This window comes from Rhopalosiphum padi, chromosome 2 (genome assembly GCF_020882245.1).
Source record: "Rhopalosiphum padi isolate XX-2018 chromosome 2, ASM2088224v1, whole genome shotgun sequence".
In the NCBI taxonomy this organism is placed as follows: domain Eukaryota; kingdom Metazoa; phylum Arthropoda; class Insecta; order Hemiptera; family Aphididae; genus Rhopalosiphum; species Rhopalosiphum padi.
In genome coordinates, this window is record NC_083598.1 from 28,910,244 (window position 1) to 28,932,886 (window position 22,643).

The 22,643-nt window shown below is 24.6% G+C and overlaps 1 protein-coding gene across 1 annotated transcript; it reads right to left on the minus strand.

Moving 5' to 3' along the window:
* Positions 1-96: 96 nt before the first annotated feature.
* Positions 97-22,594, minus strand: LOC132919385 (protein unc-79 homolog). The gene is made up of 48 exons (XM_060980963.1): positions 22,301-22,594; positions 22,066-22,185; positions 18,880-19,041; positions 17,964-18,134; positions 17,813-17,893; positions 17,574-17,753; positions 16,670-16,902; positions 16,395-16,603; positions 16,038-16,330; positions 15,235-15,379; positions 14,991-15,167; positions 14,771-14,894; positions 14,571-14,703; positions 14,355-14,491; positions 14,044-14,271; positions 13,480-13,626; positions 13,225-13,324; positions 12,921-13,090; positions 12,020-12,168; positions 11,535-11,692; positions 10,827-11,008; positions 10,560-10,761; positions 10,265-10,456; positions 9,952-10,041; positions 9,759-9,898; positions 9,577-9,698; positions 9,291-9,507; positions 9,088-9,226; positions 8,873-9,023; positions 8,715-8,808; positions 8,391-8,474; positions 8,182-8,327; positions 7,641-7,867; positions 7,312-7,526; positions 6,953-7,089; positions 5,647-5,754; positions 5,429-5,569; positions 5,209-5,363; positions 5,039-5,133; positions 2,935-3,186; positions 2,731-2,841; positions 2,522-2,638; positions 2,285-2,449; positions 2,038-2,216; positions 1,618-1,861; positions 1,373-1,513; positions 1,154-1,279; positions 97-1,028 (listed from the first exon to the last, which is right to left on the minus strand). Exons 1-48 carry the CDS (start codon positions 22,320-22,322, stop codon positions 831-833), a joined length of 7,509 nt encoding a protein of 2,502 aa, XP_060836946.1. The 5' UTR covers positions 22,323-22,594; the 3' UTR covers positions 97-830.
* Between the last annotated feature and the right edge of the window lie 49 nt (positions 22,595-22,643).

The window sequence follows — 22,643 nt, forward strand, 5'->3', positions numbered from 1 at the left end:
TAATATATTTTACATAAAATTTATAAATAGTAATACATCACTGATTTTTTTTTATTATTGTGTAGAAATTAAATACAAAAATAGTTATTTACTAAATTAAGTGTTATAATGAATTTATTTCACTAGTATTTTAATCTATTTATTGCATGTAATGTCTACATAAGACACAACAAACATTTTAACTACATCTAAGTATTGGTTAAAATTATAAGTAAAATAATTTTTTTTCTATGACAATCATACTCAAGCTCATGAATAAAAAATAAAAATATATTTTACATCTATTGTATAAAAACTTGTTACCTCCAGGCACATATACAAAAAAGAAATTTGGTTGAGGGGGGGGGGTTACAAAATTTAACAATACAAATTGTGCCGCAACATAATAAAATAATTTTTTCCTCGTTAATCGAGGTTTGACCCCCCTCTCCCTGTATACGTGCCTGGTTACCTCTAATATGAAAATGATAAGATCTAAAAAAACATTTGTCAAATAACTGAACATAGTATTTATAATTAGTTATTACAAGTTACTGGTTGAAAGAAAATACAAAGATTAGGTTTAATTAATTTGTGCATAATCATTTTTTTAGATGATTATAGTGTACTGATCCTATTCAAATTATCCTTATTTAAAGTAAAATATATAATAAATATGTAATAAATAATATTTATTTATATGGTTAATTTAATATTTTTTTATACATATATATTGGGGTTTTATTCTTTATATAAAAATTGTCAGTTTTTTTTTAAGTAAAGTATATATTTTATTCTAATTTATTACACTATGCAAAGTTATTCTTTTAAAGTAATACACTTCCATTATTTTAAACATTATAAAATTCATTGACTTGAGATGATTGAAGTTCAATTTGTGCCATTTTAAACTGTAATGTTTGTAACCATTTAAGAGTATCTAAATTTACTTCTGATTTAGAAAGATCAGATCTAGGCTTCATTGTTGGAGGTTCTCTAGGTTCAAATTCAATACATGTATCTAAACGTAATTTCATATGGCCCGGTAACTGTAATCAATAAAAGATTTATAATTTATTACTAAATATATATTAGGTATATATGCTTTGTACTCCTCACAACATATTCAATTTAATATGTCAAGATATAATTAATGTATTAAATACAATTATACCTTTATATTTTTATCAGTAAATAAAACCTCTTTCCACATAGGTATAAGTTTACACAATGTTACTGTACGACACTCCAATAATGCTTCAAGTAAACTCAAAAAATGTAAGTTTACCATTTCTCCCATCTAATATAAATAAATATACATAATTTTAAATTGTTTATTGTTTATATTAATAAGAGTAATATTTTTCTTATGATTGATAAAAATTTAACATACCGTTTTAGATTTTGAAGACAAGTTTAGCATACTTTGAGTAACCTTATTCCAAAAATCATGTAATATGTTCATTGTAAATGAATGGTGATCACCAGCTGTTACCATTTGTTGAGCTGTTTGTTCCATATAAATTGTCCACAACTAATAAATATTTATCATTATTATGTTTAAACTTTATGGATTTTGTTTGGTGGTTATAGACATATGAGTCTTATTTTATTATTTGTATAATTTTTCATAGTTACTTGACAAAGAACAAAGGCATGGAAAAGAGATGACATATGAATAACTGATGATTTTGATTCTTCTGCAAATCCTGTCATTATTACATTAACATGATCAGCTATTTGACATGAAACATCTTGAGATAGTGGTAGACAAGGTCTATTCTGCATTGTAGTATATGAGAGTGATCCAATTAGAATCCAAGATAATAAACGTATATGACTGAGACAATCCGAGAAGTCTTTACAATTGTATATAAATAATCTAAAATAAACATTTATTAAACACTATAAATAATTATATAAAATAATGTATATTAAATATAATGTTAAATCTTAATATATATATATTGTATTGGTTATAAATATAACTCCTACAAAATAAATAACAAATTAGTTTTAGTTATAATTAATGTGATAAAAAAAAACAAAAAAATTTACCCAATAGTTTGTATCTCATTAGGTCCATAATATAACCAAGGGAATATCTTATGTAGTGATCTTGCATCTCGGGTGTTACTTTTTAATAATTCTAATGACAGGTACTGAGACATACCAGCTTTCACAGTACTTCCAAACGTATCCTCATTAATTCCTTCTTCGGGTGTTGTACATCGACTCTAGACATATTTATAGATTTACATTTGTAATATAATATATTTAAATAAATTATATTTTTAGAATAAACCTTTAATTTTGTTAAAGTATTAAAATCTGTTAAGAAATCTAAAATATCTTGTAAATTATTCCGCAGAAGTTCTGAAGCACCTGTTGGTACACTAGTTACAATTGCTGGAAATGTTGGCACTATGTTATCAATTGCTGAGCATTCTGGTAATATTCCACCGATATCCTAAACAATTGTAATAATAATGTACATTAAATTTATTCATAATGTATTAGATATGTTTTTTATTAATATTACTTGAAGTATAAATGAAACATAAACCAAAAGGTTGTTATTAAGATTTTGTGTTTTAAATTTTAATGCTTGTATTAACTCTACTGTGACAACTCTTGTTAGTATTGTTTTTTCTCTTTCCTATGCATTAAAAATGAAAGTATATTGTTTATTAAGATTCATTTTCATTATAGTTATAGTATTTATACAATGTAGTATTCAACAGTTCTTACTCTTGCAAATGTTTTGTAACTTGAAGAACAAAGGTCAACTAATAAATAATAATTAATATAGTGTTGTTGAAGGGCATAAGTTAATATTTTTGAAAATGGATCCAAAATACTCTAAAAATACAAAATATAATAAATTGTTATTAAAAAGATATTAGTTACTATAACAAGGCAAAAAGTGTTTAATTTTTGAACATAATAGTATACCTTAGTTGAAATAATTCCTGGTATTCTCAATACTATAATCATCAACTTTAATATAAAATTAATATTTTCAAAACTACTTATTGTTAATTGAATTTTTCTAAACAATGTGTCAAATTGATTCAGAATGGTTGTCCATATCAATGTTGATGTGGTGGCTATAGTATCTGTAGTTAATATATCAATATAATATGTAATATTGGATAACATTATACAACAATCATCTGTTGACAATGATTTTTTAGAATTTAAAACCTGAAAATTATATTTTTAATTAATATACTAAATTATGAGAAAGAAGTAATAAAAACCCAAAGTATTACACCCTAAATGGGTCATCTTAAGTGACTTATGATGACAAAACATGGATTTTATAATTTTTTATACATAGAAAACTCTGAAATTTAAAAATATGTATGAAAGATTTTTCAATGAAAATAAAACAACTTTATTTTAATGGGTTTTTGACATTGTCTTATTATATAAATAGTGTGATTCGCCATGCTACCCATCCATACTGTAAATATTAAAAATCTATCGAATCAATGCACAGAAAATACTCTTCTTTATAAAATATAAATAGGTGCTTTTGTCCTAAACTGAACCAGATAGTTGTAATCTTGGAAATACGGAGTATCTTTGTTCCTATATTATGTGGGAAATAGACAGAGAAAACAAATGCTGGTGTAGTGGCCCCTTAAGTAATTACTAGGAAACGGATTTTATTGTTATAAAAAATCAATATATGTAATATATCAATTTTTCTTAAAATATGGAATAATAAATCCAAAATATGTAAATATTAAAAAAATGTAATAGTGTTGAAAATTACAAAAAAATAAATATTTTATAAATAAAAGTATTACAAATGATGTAGGTATATAAAATTATGAATATTAATCTGGAACAAAGCAATGAGAAACAACATATTTACATATTGTTGTAGGTTTACAAATAAAAAATTACGACAGTTTGGTCGGAGAATAATTGGCTAAAGGGCCGTTAACATAAACAGATGTGATAGGGGCATAATCCTTATTCACTATATCAGAAGGAGTGTATTCAATTTTCAAAGATCCTTTTTGAATTTTTCCTATTAAAATATCTCTGTCAAAAATGATATATTTTGTTGTTTTAGACGAAGTAAATTATGTTAAACGTCGTCAAAAATGAATGAAAAAATCAAAAATTACTAAAATAAGTATTTATACCTAATTATGTAAAAATATGTAAAATAAATTTGGGTTTATTTCAATTAAAATGATCTAAATTGTACACATTTTTAATCAGATTTAAAATATCTCATTCCAATAAAAATTTATATTTACAACAAAATCCGTTCCTTAGTAATTTCTAACTTGAGTACAACATGTTTTATAAAACTTTAAAATGAGCATGCATTAATCTCCTAAGAAAATTACTAAATATATCCAGAATGAAACAAATTTAAAGGCTGAATAAATAATTTTTCGAAGTGAATTTTTTTTTATATATCGTTTCTGTCCACACCTATTTTGTTTTATTAATGAGTTACTCAAATTTTGATTTTTAGAATTTTTAATTGCTTAGATTTTTATACTAATTACAAAGTATTCTGTGGTGAGTCAAACTTTTTTTCAAATTATGACTTACTTGTTTTACTGTAAAATTCCAAGCAGATAATTTTTTCAAATAAAAATTGATCTATTTAGTTCAAAATTCAAATAATAGTTTTCGAATTATTAAAACGTATGTATGTATCGAGTGACTTTTTTATCAAACAACTTATTATTTCAAAATCTAAAATTAAATCTCGGAAATTAAAAAAAAAAAAAACAATGAATAAATGAGGGTTAACATGCTTATTGATGAATCAATTTATATACAAAACTAAATAACTATTTTTTGTAAATATTATATTTATGTTAAAAGATAATATTTTTTCCCACTTCTCAACTCTAAAATAATGTTTGTCTATCTTAATATGAATATTATAACGTGTAATCAAAAATAAAATTTTTATTTTTTTTCCAAAAATTTCCTTTTTTATACTCGTGAAAACTGTACTCAGGTAAATTAGATTGTAGTTCCCTTAACATTAATTTAATATATATAATATGTTACTTACTTCTAGAACCATTTGTAATGGTTCGATAGGATTCATTTCATTAAAGTCCATTAAAGCTTGTATAATACTCTTAAAGAAATTATTATCATTGCTTTCTATAATTATAAAATGATTTATATTATTGATATAAAATAATATAACTTATTGTATTAAATTATTATGAATATTACCATTATGTTTCATTTGAAATATTTGAGTAAACACTCCATTTGGTGCAAGTTGATAAAGAATACATCTTAAGAATTTTTTTGCAATACTAGTGGAACCGCATGGCAAAAACTTTTGACTTTCTTTTTGCCATAGAAAAGTAGGTTTAGAGTGACATCTATTATTCAAAATTGCATACGTAAAAATTAAAAATACCAAACAAGACAATATTTAAGTGAGTACTTGGCTAATATAGTTAGTATTTCAGGTAAAAGACATGCAGCAACTGAAGGAGCTCGGTGTACAAAAGTTCCCAACAACACAATGCAAAGACCAATTTCATCATCGCTATACTCTTCTTTGCGCGTTCCGCAATCACTACACCTATAAATAAATATTATAATTTATTATTTCTGTACTTATGTACTTTTTACATATTAATTATTAAACACAATGTATACCTTTCTTGTATACAATCTATTCCGATGCGACTTGTGCTATTGCTAACATTTTTATATGAAGAGAAAGCTTCATATATTGGAGACTCTGAATTTTGAGCATGGATATTTCTAAATAGATTTGTTGAAAAAAAAATTATTACATAACATTTATGGCATAGTAAATTATTGAATATTATTAATTGTTATTTAGAAATTAAAAATGTTAATAATTAATTAGAAGAAAAAAAATAGATTTTATAAAGTTACTTTTGTCATGTAACTTTAATGTATATAATGAACTCATTGTCGTTGATAAAAATTATAACAATATGTAAACCACAATATTATACATAATTATACATTTATACATATCATCAATATCAACAGTAAAATGAATTTTATAAAACATTTTTATCATTAGAAAACATGAAACAATATCATTAATCAATTACTTTATTAATTACTTTACATTTGAAAATTACTATTTAAAAACAGGTACTTAATAAAAGTTTATTCTAAAAGTCAAGACAGAGATACTTCAAGATTTTTGTAGGATAGTAAATATTATAAATCCTTATAAAATACCTTTTATTTTTTCAGTATGAAGTAAAATTCAAAAGTAGTTAACTAAATTTAAATTTCTAAATATATTTAGTCAATCTGATTAAAGACGAGTAATGAACATATCTTTAGTTAAATTTATATAAACTAAGTCAATTTGAGAATTATTAAGATATTATAAATTTAAAAAATATCAATCATTGAATCAGTTTAATTTTAAGCAAATAAAACCTTAGTATTTTAAGATAATCAAATGATAAATGATTTAAATACTCACTACAAAATTACTTCTACTTAGGAAACATGGGTTTGAACAACTATGTTGTCATTATTGATACATAGTAAAGATCGCACATACTAGTATAATTTAAATCTTAATCTTATTTAATTTTTAGTTAACAAATTAGTCAAAATCTTTAACACTTTCAATGCGATGATGCATATACATGTCAACAGAGTTTATTCCATTGGGCCAGTGACGCGTTTACATGTCAGTAACATGTACTCCGCCATAATTTTATCGATTTTATTTTAATTAACTCTGAAATGTACACCGGCTGTAGACAATAAACTCTAAATTAAAATCTATAGTTGGTTTGAGTTTTTGTTATTTTTAGATTCGTGTTATCGAATCATCGCGTCACGGTATGAACAGCGCGGCGTCGCGATATAACCTACGAAATCATGGACGGCGTTGAAAGTGTTAATAAATATTAATTAAATCTAATTCAGTTAACTTGTATTCTATAAATCTTTATTATATTACTTATAGTTAGAACTCTTTTGAGAGTCATTTCCATGAGCCATGGAGCGTCGTGCAGAAGAAAGATTTGATGATTTGTTGTCTTCTGGACTATCTAGTGCACTTTGTTTTGTTAATTTCCGTGGACTATGTGGATTTTTCTAAATAAAACAAAAAGTATTATTTATATTCAAGTTATTTAAATTAAATTTTTGAAGTATATTAGAATTATCTATATGTATATATATAATTTTTTTTACTGAATCAAATTTAAAAAAGCAATATATCATGTATAACAAAATCTATTTAGATTCAATAGAAAATGATTATATCTAATTCAGTTTATTTTATGCATGTTAATAAATAATATTAATATAATATACTTGTTCTTTTTCAGAACTATCTTCTCTATTTAGAGATGATGATTGTGATGCTGAGTCTATGTCTCCTAATCCAAAAGTCTTGTTAATTTTTTGCACCAGATTAATAGTTGTTCCAATTGGTAAAAGACGTTCTTGTACTGGAATTTCCAATGGTTTTTTTTCTATATTAACCTCCAATTTAAATCCCAAATTAGTTTGAATTTCAGTAGTCGATTCTAAGAATTTAGATTTTTATTATTATTTTAAATTTCAGTAAACATAAGTATTTAATATATAATATAAGCATATTATAATTATTATAATTTAAAATCATAAGATTATGTTATTACCTTTAGAAAAAGATGAGTTTTTATGAACTTTCATTTTTGATAGAGGAGACTCAGGACAGTTATATAATTTAGGAGTTGGTTTTTGTAGTAATATTTTATCTTTTATATTTGAAACAATTGGTGGGTGAGATGTAACAGAAGAAGATGACGTAGACGTTTGACTGATGTCTTTTGGGTTATAAAATGTTGTTTGTTTTTTTTGTACATCAATTACTTCTTCAGATTTTCTGTAAGAATAATCATTAGCTGTTATATATTTAGTAATAAGATAATTTACACAAATCAGAATATTATACATCGTAAAACAAAAATTGGTTTAAAGAATTAAAACCTAATAAATATAAAAAGATAAAAGAATATTATAGTTAATAAAATAAAAATACTACAATTACAATACAATAAAACTGATATTATAATTACAGTTTAATGTTATACTCAATAATAAACCACATTTTTCTAATGAGTAAAAATTTAAAAAATTCATTGACTACTAAAATTGTTTAAATTAAATTTATATTTATACTCATAAACTGATAATTACTTTAATGTTGTGTTTATTTCAGGTGATGAAGTAGAAGTTGTTCCTAAGATGGGTTGAGATAAAAAATTTTGTTGATTAGCCACACTAATTATTGCCGAAGTTGCTAACATTTTCATTCCTTCTTTTACACCCCATTTATCTGCTTTCTACTTAAATTATTTAAATTAATTTTCTTATGATTATTGGTTAATATGAATATATTTTCTTACATCAACATTATTTTCATTAGACCAAAATGATCGAAGTGGTCCTTTTTTATTAAAAGTCTCGTCTGCTGACTCGTCAAATGATCCCTGAAATGCATATAAAAATAATAAATACTGATTATAATAAACTATCTTTATCATATTATTCATAGTTGACAATATAAGAAAATATATTGAATGGGTAGTTCTGTGTTTTGTGTGTTTATTTATAATTATAAGAAAAAAAAATGTATAATTAAATAGGTACACAAAACGGCAAGTTGACCAATTTTTTAAAAGCTTTTAATTAAAAGTAACTTTTTAATTTTTAAACGTGTAAATACATACATGTGAACTGTAATGGCCAGTTGTACTATCTGATTTATATTTTTCCGGAGCAATGGCTAAATCTGATTCTGTTTCATCTGGTTCAGTTGAGCCACTAATTTAATTATTTAAATTAATTTTAGTTACATATGTTGGAATAAACTGTATAAAAAGCATACGTAGATCCTTGTTTATGAGGAGTTCTTTTATGAAATGAAATGTCTTCTTCCCAGTGAGTTTCCATACTTGTTGGATATTTTCTTGAGGTAGATGGCTGGGATTCATACAATTTTTGCGATTCCATGTACAAAGATTCGCCATTTTTTTCAACTAGAAGGTATTCAATAAAAATATTGTGCTGTGGAAAGCATTTAATTTAATTTAAACAACAAACCTTTGGTTTTCGAGGTATCTGGCATAACAACTGTTGGAGGTATTCTATTACACACATGTTGTTGTGCATTCAGTGTATTCAAAACAATTTCCATTAATGACACTACAAGAAGGCTGACTGGTTCCTTATCAAAATTGTACTAAAATAAAATATGGATAAATTAATCAGAACCCAGTAAAATGTTTTATTTATAAATAATATACCTTATACAAAAAAACCATTACAGACATGAGCCATGACTTTCTAGCCATTGGTTCTAAAAACCATAAAGAATAAGTAGCATTGATAGAATGTGTTTCAGGTGAAGGGCAATATTGAAGTAATAACAGTGCAGTTGGTGCAATAACGTGGCCCATTGTAAAATTTTGGTCTAACATTTGTGGTAAATTTGACAAAAATGAATTAAAAACTGGTAAAACCCTAAAATATTTTTTTAACATGATAAATAAATAATATTTTTTTTAAATATTTCATATATTATATAAGTACCTTAATTTATCTGGTGGTATTATAAATCCTTTTTCATTGTAATTATAGCCCAATAATAAGTATAAATGCTGTAACACAATACCTTGAACTCTTATTCCATGTTTTGATTCTTCTGGATATGCCTATTATGAAGAAATTGATGGTTTCATAAATGTTAAATTGATTAAAATACTTTAAATTACATGCTCGGGTCTTGACATGTATTGCATGAGCAAAAAAACAATCAGACTGCTTGTCTCTTTATCTGATTCTTCTAAATCAACAACTTTTTGTAAAAGTTCACTAGCATTATCTTCATGAGAATCCATTCCATAAGAATGATCTAAAAATAAAATTTTTATAGTATTGGTTGTTATAAAAAAATATTAATTATACCTGGAAGGATTGACAGAATTGGTGTAATAAGCTGTGAAGTTTTTCTTTTCAAAATTGGAGCAGAAAACTGCCTGTTATAAACTTTATCACCTAGACATTTTTTTTACACATATTACTATAACATGATTTTAAATTATGATTAAATATCAGAATTATATACATCTATATATTTTAATGTATTTTTATGATTTTATAATTTTACCACTATGTATTACTTGTACATTTCAAATCTTTGGCATATTCATATTTAAGTAATTTAAAATAAGTATTTAACTTTTATTTAAATAAAAATAATATGTAATGTATGCCTAACCATTGTGTTTAGGTCCATTTTTTGTTAAAGTAGAAGCGGGTGCAGACATAGTTCTCTTATAAGGCCATTTTTGACCAAAACTTGCACTGAGAGTTCGAACAGAATTTGATTCTGAAGAAGACGCCATAGATTCATGAGCTCTTTGAACTTTTTTAATAAATGAATCGCTAGTGATGTCAGAATTTCTTAAATCTGTAATAACAAAAAAAAACAAGTTTTTGTTTATTAAATTATATATTTTGTTATATACATTAGTTTATAAATAATTTGAAAAATTAATTATGTATTATCTTACCTCGTACATGAGTAATATCACCACTTTTTTTTAACTGTATCTGAGCTTCTATAAATAGGGCATCAAACCGACCTAAGAAGAACTCCCATGAAAGTATTTTCCTGTCATTCAGTGTATTATGTAATTGATAAAGTGATTGTAATATCATGGGTCTATCCACCATGACGGTATCAAAATGCATTTCCATACAATGAATTAAATTCTATTTAAATTAATAATTATCATTGTATTCAAAATAAATAAGATATTTATGTTGATTAACATTACCTTTAATGCAGAATCATGAATGGTGGGTAATAAAAGAGTTGCTCTTGTAGCTACATAAGTACTGCGGTCATCCATACTTGATAAAAGGTAACAAAATGCGTTTGTTATACATGACTGAAGAGTAGGATTATTTCTTAATGGTGTATTATCTACAAATCTAGATATTAGCACCACTTTTTCAACTTAAAAAAATAATAAAAACATTATAAATTAAGTATCATAATTAAATATTAAATTACCTATTTGATTTAATTATATATTTACATAAATAATAAATATATTAAAAGATAATTATTACAATATATTATGTTGAAAATATAATTCAGTAGTAAGAAAGTGTTATTGAGAGTGTATAATTTTAACAATTAGATTAAAACTTGATTTTTAAATACATTCACTTTTTTTATTGGTGGGCGAGGGTGGAGTTACCAAAATATAACAATATTAAATCTATATAAAAGTCTTATATTATTTAAAAATTACTTTTAATAAGACTTGAAATTTAATACAATATTAAGCTTGTATGTAATATTTATAAATAATAACTCATATAGGTACACTTAAATTTAAACATTCATATATTATATAAATATCTAAAAACTTAACTAAAATAATATAATTAGAATTAAGCTATGTAGTTATTTACATGTAAGTATTATTTTAAAATATTATTTGATGTAATATAAATATAGTCTGTATAATTTATACCTGCATTGAAACGAGTACGCCAATCAGAGCTATGAAATTCATCTTTAATAAGTTTCCAAAAAATATCACTGCCACATGGTAATGATAAACAATGAAGCATAACAGGTATAGCTACTTCACAGAGATGAGATTTAATACCTTCTATACAGTCCCAAATGCTAAAAATAACATAATTCATATTAAAAATGAATGAAACAATTTAAATCTTAAATATTTATTTGCATTATATTACATTTAGTTATATTCATTATGCATTTAATAAAAGTTATGTATTATAGGCTAAAATTACAAAAATGGACAGCTTTAAAGATGTATTTAAAAATAAATTTATTCTTTCTATTAAAAATTAAATTATAATTTATAATGATTCTTTATGTGGTAAATGTATTCTCAGGCCCCTAACCTTATATAATACTATATTAATAATAAAATGTAATATTTTAGTTAAATTAAACTTTAAATATTATACCAATATTTGTACTTACTTCTTAATTATCAAATTTTCTTGACACCATATAACAAATCCTCTATGCTCTTTAACAGCTTTAGTTAAAGTATCACAGTGTAGAACTACAAGATGCAAGGACTGTAATAAATAATACTTGAAACTGGTGTCATTTGTTTTAGGGAACTCCTAAATAAAATATATTACAATTAAATAATTTATTATTTATAAAGTATAAAAATGTAAATTTATAATAATCATATACTCTTAATTATTTATTCTTCTATTAAATTTTATTCTCATAACTTTTTTTATTTTAATTATTGTAATTTTAAAATATACCTACTAGATATTCTCTAAAATATAAATTAGATAGATATATAAAATAATGTTATAAAACTATATGCATAGTCATTACTCATTAGAGCTTAGGCACATTTAAGATTATCTGAAGAGAGGATAATAATGATAATATATAATTCAGTAATATGTATAACATTTTAATTTTTAATTTTTTAATATATTTATTATATCCTTTTTGGTTATTATTGCAATTTTACTATATGTTTGCTGATTTAGGAAATACTCAATTTCTGTAATTATATAAATATAAATAATATTATTATAAAAATATGTGTTGCTATAATGATATTTAAAAAAGTACAAATTTTACATTGTATATGCATACTAGAAGAGTTAAAACTGAGATTTTTTTTCAAAATTTAAATATGTTTTATAGATACTCTATAGTTTGTAAAAAAATACCAGATTCAATATTGCAGAAAACAGTAGAGAAATTGAGTGTTCCTTAAATCAGTGAACATAAGATATATAAATTTGGTTAAAAGTGAAATCAGTTCTTAGCCCAGCAAATTTAAATATTAGTTTTGCAATAACTATTCATTGAGATTCACCAAATATATAAATATTGAAGTGCATACTTTAAGAATATGATACACTAATTGTAACTGGTCAGGAAGTTCATCAATTTTAATACGAAACCGTCCTTGAGCCGTTTGCCAAAAATCTTGAATATTATGGATAGATTCATCAATTGGTTCATCATATTCGTTCATTAATTTGGCTTGTGCGACTCTTGCTGTTGCAACTCCTTAAAAATAGTATGCATTAATAATTATAATTAATAATCTCATTATTTTATAAATAAATAATTAAATCAGTCAATATGCGGTTTAAAAATTTAATTAATTAATTAATAGAAACATTTGTCAAAAAGATAATTACCAACATCAGATTCTGTTAATGTAATAGCTCTGGCAATAGCTGGCATTACTGGAGTTAAATCTAATTGCTCTACTACAGTTTCGACTGTTGCAGTCATTAGCTGAAAAATTATTTTTGTTTAATTATTTTATCATAAACTTTTTATGTAATTATGAAAAACACAATAATTATAATAAAAAAATGTTACTTTCGAAAATTATATTTAATTTTGTTTAAAAACTAAAGCTTTAAATTATTTATTTGTAAACATTTTACTTGAGGCATATTAACTAAAAGTCCACCAATAGTGTCTGGGGTTAGCATAAATGATAAATTAGTTCCTTCACATTTTGATTCTTTTTTATCAACTTCGGTAGGTGTTTTTTTTGTATCATCAGAAAAACATTCTTCTATAATCGGATCCTTTAAATACAAATTTTTATAAATATAATACATCTAGATAAGGTACTTACAGCCTACAGGGTCGGCGTGACCAGAGCCGAAGGGCCGGTATTCCTGCCTGGGCCCTTGTACTGTGATACCCCAAAATACAGTATAAAATTATTGGGCCCCAGAAAATAATTTCTGCCTGGGCCCTCAGGTACCCAGACCGACCCTGGGTAATTATAAATAATGCTAAAGGCAAGTTTAGGATATTTTCAAGAATATCCAAGATCTATGATCATTTGTGAACGATTTATATTAATATACAATTATAAGTCATTGATTAAAAAATACTAAATTATACCAATACTTATATTATAGCAATAGACAATATTATCTTTATTCAGAAATAGATCCTTGGAAATATCCTTGTAATATTGATGGTATTTTACTTACATCAGGAGGATGTGCTAAATTTGGTAAGGAAATATATTCTACTAATGAACTTGCTAGTTGATGCCATAATACAATTAATTCACAAGATATACATTCCATTTTGTTTTCACAATCTCTGTGTGACTCAGTAAACCATCCAGTAATTAAAGAATTTGTAATTAATTTACATACTTCATGGTTCATTGCACTTGCAAATCCTGTATGCCGTTCAATGCCATGTAATTCCATCTAAGTTAATTTTAAATTATTTACAATACATTTGTATATCAATAATAATAAGTTGATACAATTTTATTTTTATTAAAACACACCTGTTTAGATGTTATATCCAACATTAACACACAACAACTGAGTTTCAAATCGTCTTCCAACAAATCTGGTCGAGTATAATAATTTTGTTTATCTTCATCATCTGTAACGCTTTCTGTACGTTTAATTATAACAGGATCTGAAATATATAACTATTGTTAAAAACTATCAACTTGTTTTTAATTTATTTTCAAACATGTTTATGAATAAATACTAACCTAAATTACTCTTCACAAAATCAGATGCTTTTATATTTTCATGGTTATAGATTTTTTTAAGGCTGTCTAATCCATCTTTAAAGAAGTTAAATAGTAGATGAATTGGTATAATAATCTCTAAGCTAGTTAATACCTGCAAAATATATAATTATAATTTTAATCAAAAATATTAAGTACTCTAATAAGTAAAACTATTTTACCTGAATCCAAGTTAAAGCTTGTTCTTGTACTTTGGCACTTGTGCCTTTAAAACGTACCCCTATGAAATTGTATAGTTTTGTAGCATCAAATCCTAAAGGATTCATATCTGAGTCTAATATTTTGCTAAACATGAATTTTATATGGTATTAAAATAAACAATATTTTATATTATTCTTAATGATTTTATTTTTTTTTTTTATTAAGTAACTTTTATATTACCATAAAAGCATCCGTAATTCTGGTAATTCGTCAGGTGGAACATCCCGAACAATAGCTTCTAACCAATGTGGCATGATTAACTCCCATATTTCAGAAGTGACAATGTCATAAGGAACTAGACATAGCAATTGATTTAAGCCATTTTTAATTAGTGCAGTTTGACTTGCTAACATATCCCTAAATATTAAATGTATTATTATAAATAATATATTTTAATAATATCTCAGATAAGTAGACAACATACCAATTACCACCAACTTGTGCATATTCTGGTGGACATGGTAATAAACAGTTGACAAACGCTTCAAAATAATGTTGTCTAACACCTTTTAGCCACCGTTCACCTATATATTCTGTTTTCATATACTCTAAGGTACATTCTTGTTGGTCTATAATAAGAGTTAATAGAATAAAGTGTATAATTGTTGTTTGTATTAATTGTTACAAATTAATTATTTACTGGTGAGTAATTTGTAGATACTAGATTTTTAATTATAAGTAGCATGTACAATCATTTATCATTACATAAGTAGATTTTTAATTATTAGTATTTTTTATGTTAATCATTTTTATTTACAACAATTCTATTAATATTTGCAATTATTTATTTTATTTTACTTGTAATGTCAAGCATCTTATAAGGTAATTGTGTTTTAGAACAATACAATCAATATATATATATATCATAAAAATATGAATAATATGATAAAAAAAATCTTTACATTTGGTTTTTATACAAATTGATTAGGTAGCAACTGAATTATATGCTACATATAGCATTTAAAGTGTTTATCTAACAATTTTAAGTCAAATCAGAAATTCATTTTTTTTTTACAACTGTTATATATAGACCTATATTGCTAAATGCTAACCCTGATGTCATAAGTCTAAATTCTCAATGTACATTATGGAACTTTGGAAAAATTTTTGTTATAAATTGTGTGAATAGTTTTCTAAAATCTGCTGTAAAACCAATAACATACTTTACCAAGAATCAAAAACAATTTTTAAGAAAACAATTATAATATATCTGAGGTTCATATTTACCATCATAAGAATAAGCAGTGACATGAAACCAATGAAATAATATAGATAATAATCTTCCCATTATACTAGAACGAGGAGGTTCCTGATCTTCTATTCGATATAAAGCAACTAATAACCAAACACCAGTTCTGCCCATAAGCTGTCTATCATTTATTGTGACTTCTGGTTGTTCGTCCTCTTTGTCTGTCTTGCTAGATGACATTGTACCTTTTACCTTAGCTCCAAATACAGCTGCTTTATTTTGGCTTTCTTTAGTAGCCTCAGAGATAGGTGCCCGTACTTCTTTTAATAAACTAAAATATATTACATAATATAATTTAATTTAAATACATTGTATATAATCTTTTGAATATTTACCTAACAATTGACTCAACCAAATAAGTTTGCATCTCATTGTCTAATTCTCCAGCTGATTTTAAAGTCCAGTGAACAATATGGTCTATATTTTCTGAATGAATGTGTTTATTACAATCTGAACATAATCTAATGGGTCGATTATTATTCATGGATGCACACTCAGGTGAAAAACATGTCACACTAATCATAGTATTTTGTGATTTACATTCCTTAAAATAATTTAAATATAACTGTAAAATTTAAAATTAAGATAGTTATAACTTAACTTTATTTACTTGATATTCACATTTCCATGTAGCTAAAAGTAATGGTTGTAAAACAATATGGAATTGATATGATGGCTTTTTATTATGTAAATCTTCTGCACAATCAGTACATAAGTAAAATGGTGGTGGACAGTTTTCAGCATGTTTCATAGATAATTCATGATTTAAACATACACGTTCAGCAGGACCATAACCCACTTTTGGGCAATTTTTTTTTTGGCATAATAATGCCAACCAATTTCCTTAAAGTAATGAAATGTTACATTAGTTAAATTAAAATTCAAGTATTTTTTTTAATTATTATAGATAATCATCATAATAATAATTTAATATATTAACACAATATTATACAGAAAGAATAGTTAAACCTACTAGTAATTACTTAATAGTTACTAGTATATTAATTATAATTTACCTTAATTGATCATTTTTAATTATTATATAATATATTTTTATAAGATATATAAGAGTATCTATATAGTTAAAATTTCCTAAAATGTTTTTATAATCACATATTTTGTAAATTAATTAAAAATTGGACTTAGGTACAATGCAGATACTTTAAAGTTGAAAATAATTAAAATAAGGAAATAGGTAATTTGTATTACCTAAGTTTCAGTTTTAATATAAAATATAAATTAAAATAACATACCTATTAGGCATTAATTTAAAAAAATACCAATTACAAATACCTAAGTTATATTCTTTATATAAAGTGCTACGAGTTTAATAAATTAAAAGTGATAAAATTACAAAAACCTCAAAATTATTTTTAAAGTAGTTAATTTTTTTTTAATAGATAATTTAACAATGTATTTATTTAAAGTGAGAAAAAAAGTATGTGAGTAAATCCAATTTATATACTTAATTAAGGAATCATTTTCAAATATGAAACAATAATACAAATAATTACCAATTGATTTAGGTTTATTTCTGTCAAATTTATTGGCATTGTACAAAGGCCAATAATTGAATAATAACCTTGCAGCGTGATATCTTGCCACTGAAGTTCCATATGCAATTACCACAAGTAAATCTTTTTTTATATTTTTTTTGAATGTCATAAGACGTTCAACTAGTTGTAAATGTAATGCTAATAACAAACCACAACACATAAAAACGTTTGATATTTTATTTAGTATTTTAATTTACCTGTATCAAATGTATTTTGAAAAACTAGCAATAAAATCCCAGCTACAGATAATGCCGCATTGTTCATGCATTTATTTCTAGCTAAAAAACAAAATTAATACGCTTGTATTATGGTTAAGTTAAAAAAATAATATGGTATTAATAAATTTACGTATAGTAAATGGTATCACAAAATAACATAATGTGTTGATCAAGTCGTGGTGTACTGATGAAGGTAGTACTTGAAAAGCAGTTGCAATCATATATGGTAAGCTTTCCAAAGTATCACCACCAAGAAAAGGAACCAAACAGGCCACACATTGATTGAATGCTTCTCCAAACGCTAATCAAATGTATTATGTGTCATATAAATGTAGGTATCCAAAGTTTATTTTAAAACTATAAGTACCTACCAATTTAATTTTCATAAATAGAATGACTTTATAGTAAAGGTAAATGTCTAAAGAAATTAATATACTATACAGGGTGATTCTTTTATCATGAACTGCTCATTATTTCAAAAAGTATTCATGTTTTTGAAAACAATTTTTGATTTAGTTTTGTTATTAAAAAGTTATATTTTTTAATATTTTTATCCTTATATTTTTTTAAGTTTTTACTTTTTTGAATGACAACATAAAGTTTTAATTTCATATTCCAAAGCAGAATATTTTTCTAAGTAATTAGATACTTAAAAATCGAATTTAGGGCGAGTAGTTTATGAGTTATACATATTTAAAGTTTAGACAAGCTTATAAAAATATAAGGATAAGAAATAATAGAAAATATAATTTTTTAATAAAACCGTTGTTTTTTTAACAATTTGAAACTATGTAAAAAAATGTTTTCAAAAACATGAATACTTTTTGAAATAATGAGTGGTTCATGATAAAAGAATTAACCTGTATACTTAAGAATTAATAATTTTTTTGTATTTGATATTAACAATTAATTTGTAAATAAATTAGATAAAAATTACAGAAAATTTATATTATAAATGTAACCCACCTGTAAATAGCGATGTCAAAGTATCCCCCCCTCCCCAAACTCATTCCTTGAAAGTATCTATAGATACCTAAATTACCTACCTTGTAAACCAGTATTAATAGAAGATGCAGAATGAAGTAAAGATTCAAGGGCAGAATACAAGCCAGTGTAATCCAATGTTGGATAGAGAGCTAAACGATTAGCATCCATTTCTGGGTGTAAAATCATTTCATGTGGTGATTCTGAAACTTCTTTTAACATTGCTAAAACATAACATAATACATATTTTTAAATAAATAGCTTGTAATTACAATAAATACAATAAAAATTTTACTGTAGAAATAAAAGTAATGGTACCTATAATTATTGAACTGTAATAACTAATAATATTATTATTTATTAGGTACCTATATAAAATATAATTTCGTTTGAATAACATTGTAAAAAGTAGAAATATTAAAGAAAAATAATATTATCAGTTTTATTTATTATAAATACTAAAATATTAAATATAGTTAACAAGTTTATTATTTTTGTTACTAAAAAGTTAGCGATTATTTTATTTATTAAGTTCTATAGTTTTCAAGAGAGCTAATAGAAAATAGTTGTGTAAATACAAGATAATATGTAACTATTTTAGATTTTGAACGGAGTGATAAATGTATTGAGTCTACAATGATGTGTGTTTTTTTTATTTTTGTGTGTCTGTCATCACGTTTTGGAGTAGTAATAATGCTTTGATTTTTGACTTCAACCCCTCTTTGAAAAAGAAAATTCATCTACTTAGTACTTTGGAGGGTCAAAAGTAAAAAATTTCCCATAATTTTTAAAAGCGTCAGGAGAAACCTGAAAAAATAACGAAAAACGGGAATTTTTACGCATAACCACTTTTCAACAAAATCGATTTTTGGATTTTGCTGTAACTCGAAAAGACGAAAACGAATCATTATAAATATTTGAAATTTTCACCAAATATTTATATTAGCTTTATCTATTTAAGGTTAAATTTTCAAAATATTTAGAATTTTTTTAAACTATTTATAAACTATCGAAATTTTCGATTTATCTAAATTTTTTTTCTTAAAATGCCGATAAAAAAATTTAGCTTTCCAAAAAATCTTTAAAATTGAATACAAGCTTTATTATTAATTGTACTTATCGTAGTAAAAAAAATTCAAAAATCGTTAGTCACAATTTTTGTTTATAAGCATTTAAAGTTCAAATGTTTACGAAATATATCAAAACCGCAAAAATCATTGACTCATTGACTAACAAATCATCTCCGTTCAGAATCGTTTTTCGTATTACAATTTTGCAGTTGAAAATTCATAAAATTTTTCTGATTTATACTTAAGGTTAAAAAACCCAGTACAAGGTTATCCATAAATTATCCTTCAAGTAACTGTAAAAAAAAATTCTAACGTCAATATAGAAAAAATTTTATGAGCGTATAAAATGAAAATTTTTTTCGAAATCCAGTAAAATAACGATATATTACAATTTAAATATAGGTAATACAATATATCCTACTAATTATCATTGACTGATAAATCATCTCCGTTTAGAATCGTTTTTCGTTATATCCGTTATAGTGACCAGTGACCTACTCTCCATCTCTACTATACAGCAGAGCGATACCCACTTGCCCACCTTTTTTTTATAATTATAATTATTTTATCGATTATTCTGTTATATTTACTTATTTTAAAGTACAAAATATAATAATCCTTTGGAAGATTGAAATACACACTGACTAAAATTATATTTTGAAATTACAAATTTATTACAAAAAATGTGATGGCGTGCAGGCACGTAATTTAGGGGTCGATAAGAGCGATCCCCCTCCCTAAAGATCGTATTGTAGTAACTATAATAATTAATAAAAACATTTTTAAAGCCTCAACTATTCTGAAAAAGGTTAATCGCTCCCCCCCTTCAAAAAAAAATAAGCACCTATTTACGTGTCTTATGGCGTGTATAGTAATAGCTATAGGTATGAAATATCACAGTATTGCTGAGTGACTCAATAATTATCTTACACACTTTAAAGATGTGTTAAACGATTAAACAATTTTAATTAGGTAGTGACTTATCAAACACTTACTATAAAAAAATTTAAAATCCAAATTCATATGATGGCACTATTTGCACGCACGACACACAGAGTACAGAGATACTTTTAGTCTTTACCAACTAGAGCCGACTAGCCGATGAACTGAATATCAGCCCCCCCCTATCATATTATTTTTTCAACTACGATACTGAAAATAATTCCAAGCCCTTATAGTATATTAGTATTTATAATAATTTTAATATAAATTGTAACATTTAATTTTTTATTTTTACAAAAGATATCAAAATATTGGTTACACAGCTTTTTTTTACTATTATGCACCACTATAAAATGTAAATTATTTTAGTTGCCGTAAAATAAATTTAAGATAATTTAATACAGTTTAATATAAAAGTCAATAAGTATAGTCATAAGTATTTATTAATAATGATATACAATGTTGATTAATCATCTCAACTTTATGAGGTAAAAATAATATAAACATACTAGGACGCTAGGTAGATTGTTACACAAAATTATGTAGTAAGAACTCAAATTATTTATATACTAATATTGTATAAAGATAATATGGTGACTGAAGTGGTATATGACTCGTTTTTTTCTTAATTTAAATTAATAATATGAATATATTATATTTTTTTCTCGGCCGAAAGCTCAAGCCCCGGGACTATGGTATCATCACTGACTCATCCCCCCGTTAGGAAAAAATTACTTAAATAAAATAAAATCATTTTTCTGACATGTGGTATAAATGGGATCGGATAAAAAATTATTAAATTTATTAAAATGCAATAGCCAATAGATACAGCCATACATACAGGTATATCAAGAAAAGTACCAGGTTTTACCATACTATTAGGTATGCATTACTATAGTTACCTATTCATTTAAACTAAATAGATATAATTTAAAATTACGTCAAAAATAGAAAATTTAACATAATACACTGTTATTTTACAAAAAAGTGTTAGAGCTACCTATATTATACATAATCAAGTGACAAGACTATATCTCTATGCAAAAATTAAAAAAAGTTTTTACACCTTATTATTTTTAAGCATTTTATTAATGATAGTTTATGATAACAAAACTTATATAAATTATTATTAAATGTTTGTGCTTTAAACTTAAAGAGTGCCTAAGTAATACATTTTTGTTGAAATTCCATCCAAAAAATTATGAATTATAAAATATTTTGATATATCAAGCTTACTCAAAAGTACTTGAGAAAAATATTTTAAACAATTAGCAATGTCTAGCCCAGTTGGGCAGGGCAGCATGTTATAGCTCAGTCGTAGTTGATAATCTTGAAGGTGTCTGATTTTAGCAATAACTGAAAGAAAAATTAAAGTGCTTTTAACTTTTTTTGTTAATTTGTCAGTATTCAATAATATATGGTAGGTAATAGGTATTTGGTTCGTATACAAATACCTAAGTTGCCAACTTACACGATACTGATTTAGTAACCATGATGATATTACTTTGTGATTTACTATAACATTTACTATATTTATACTACTACAATCTACCTATAGATCAAAATAATCTCATAAAATAACTATTATGTAAAATTAAAAATTTTTCTTTTTTTACATTATTGACTTAAGTATATATTAAATTTATCGTTAAAAGTTGTAATTATTACAAAGCTAAAGCAGAAATTTCAACGTTAATAAACTACAATAAGTAATAGGTACAATATGATGCTTTTCAGTTTTCACATACACCGCTACGGCTCCGCGCTGTGCCGCTGTTCAAAGTTATTGATCTGATGCTGTACTTACTACTTAG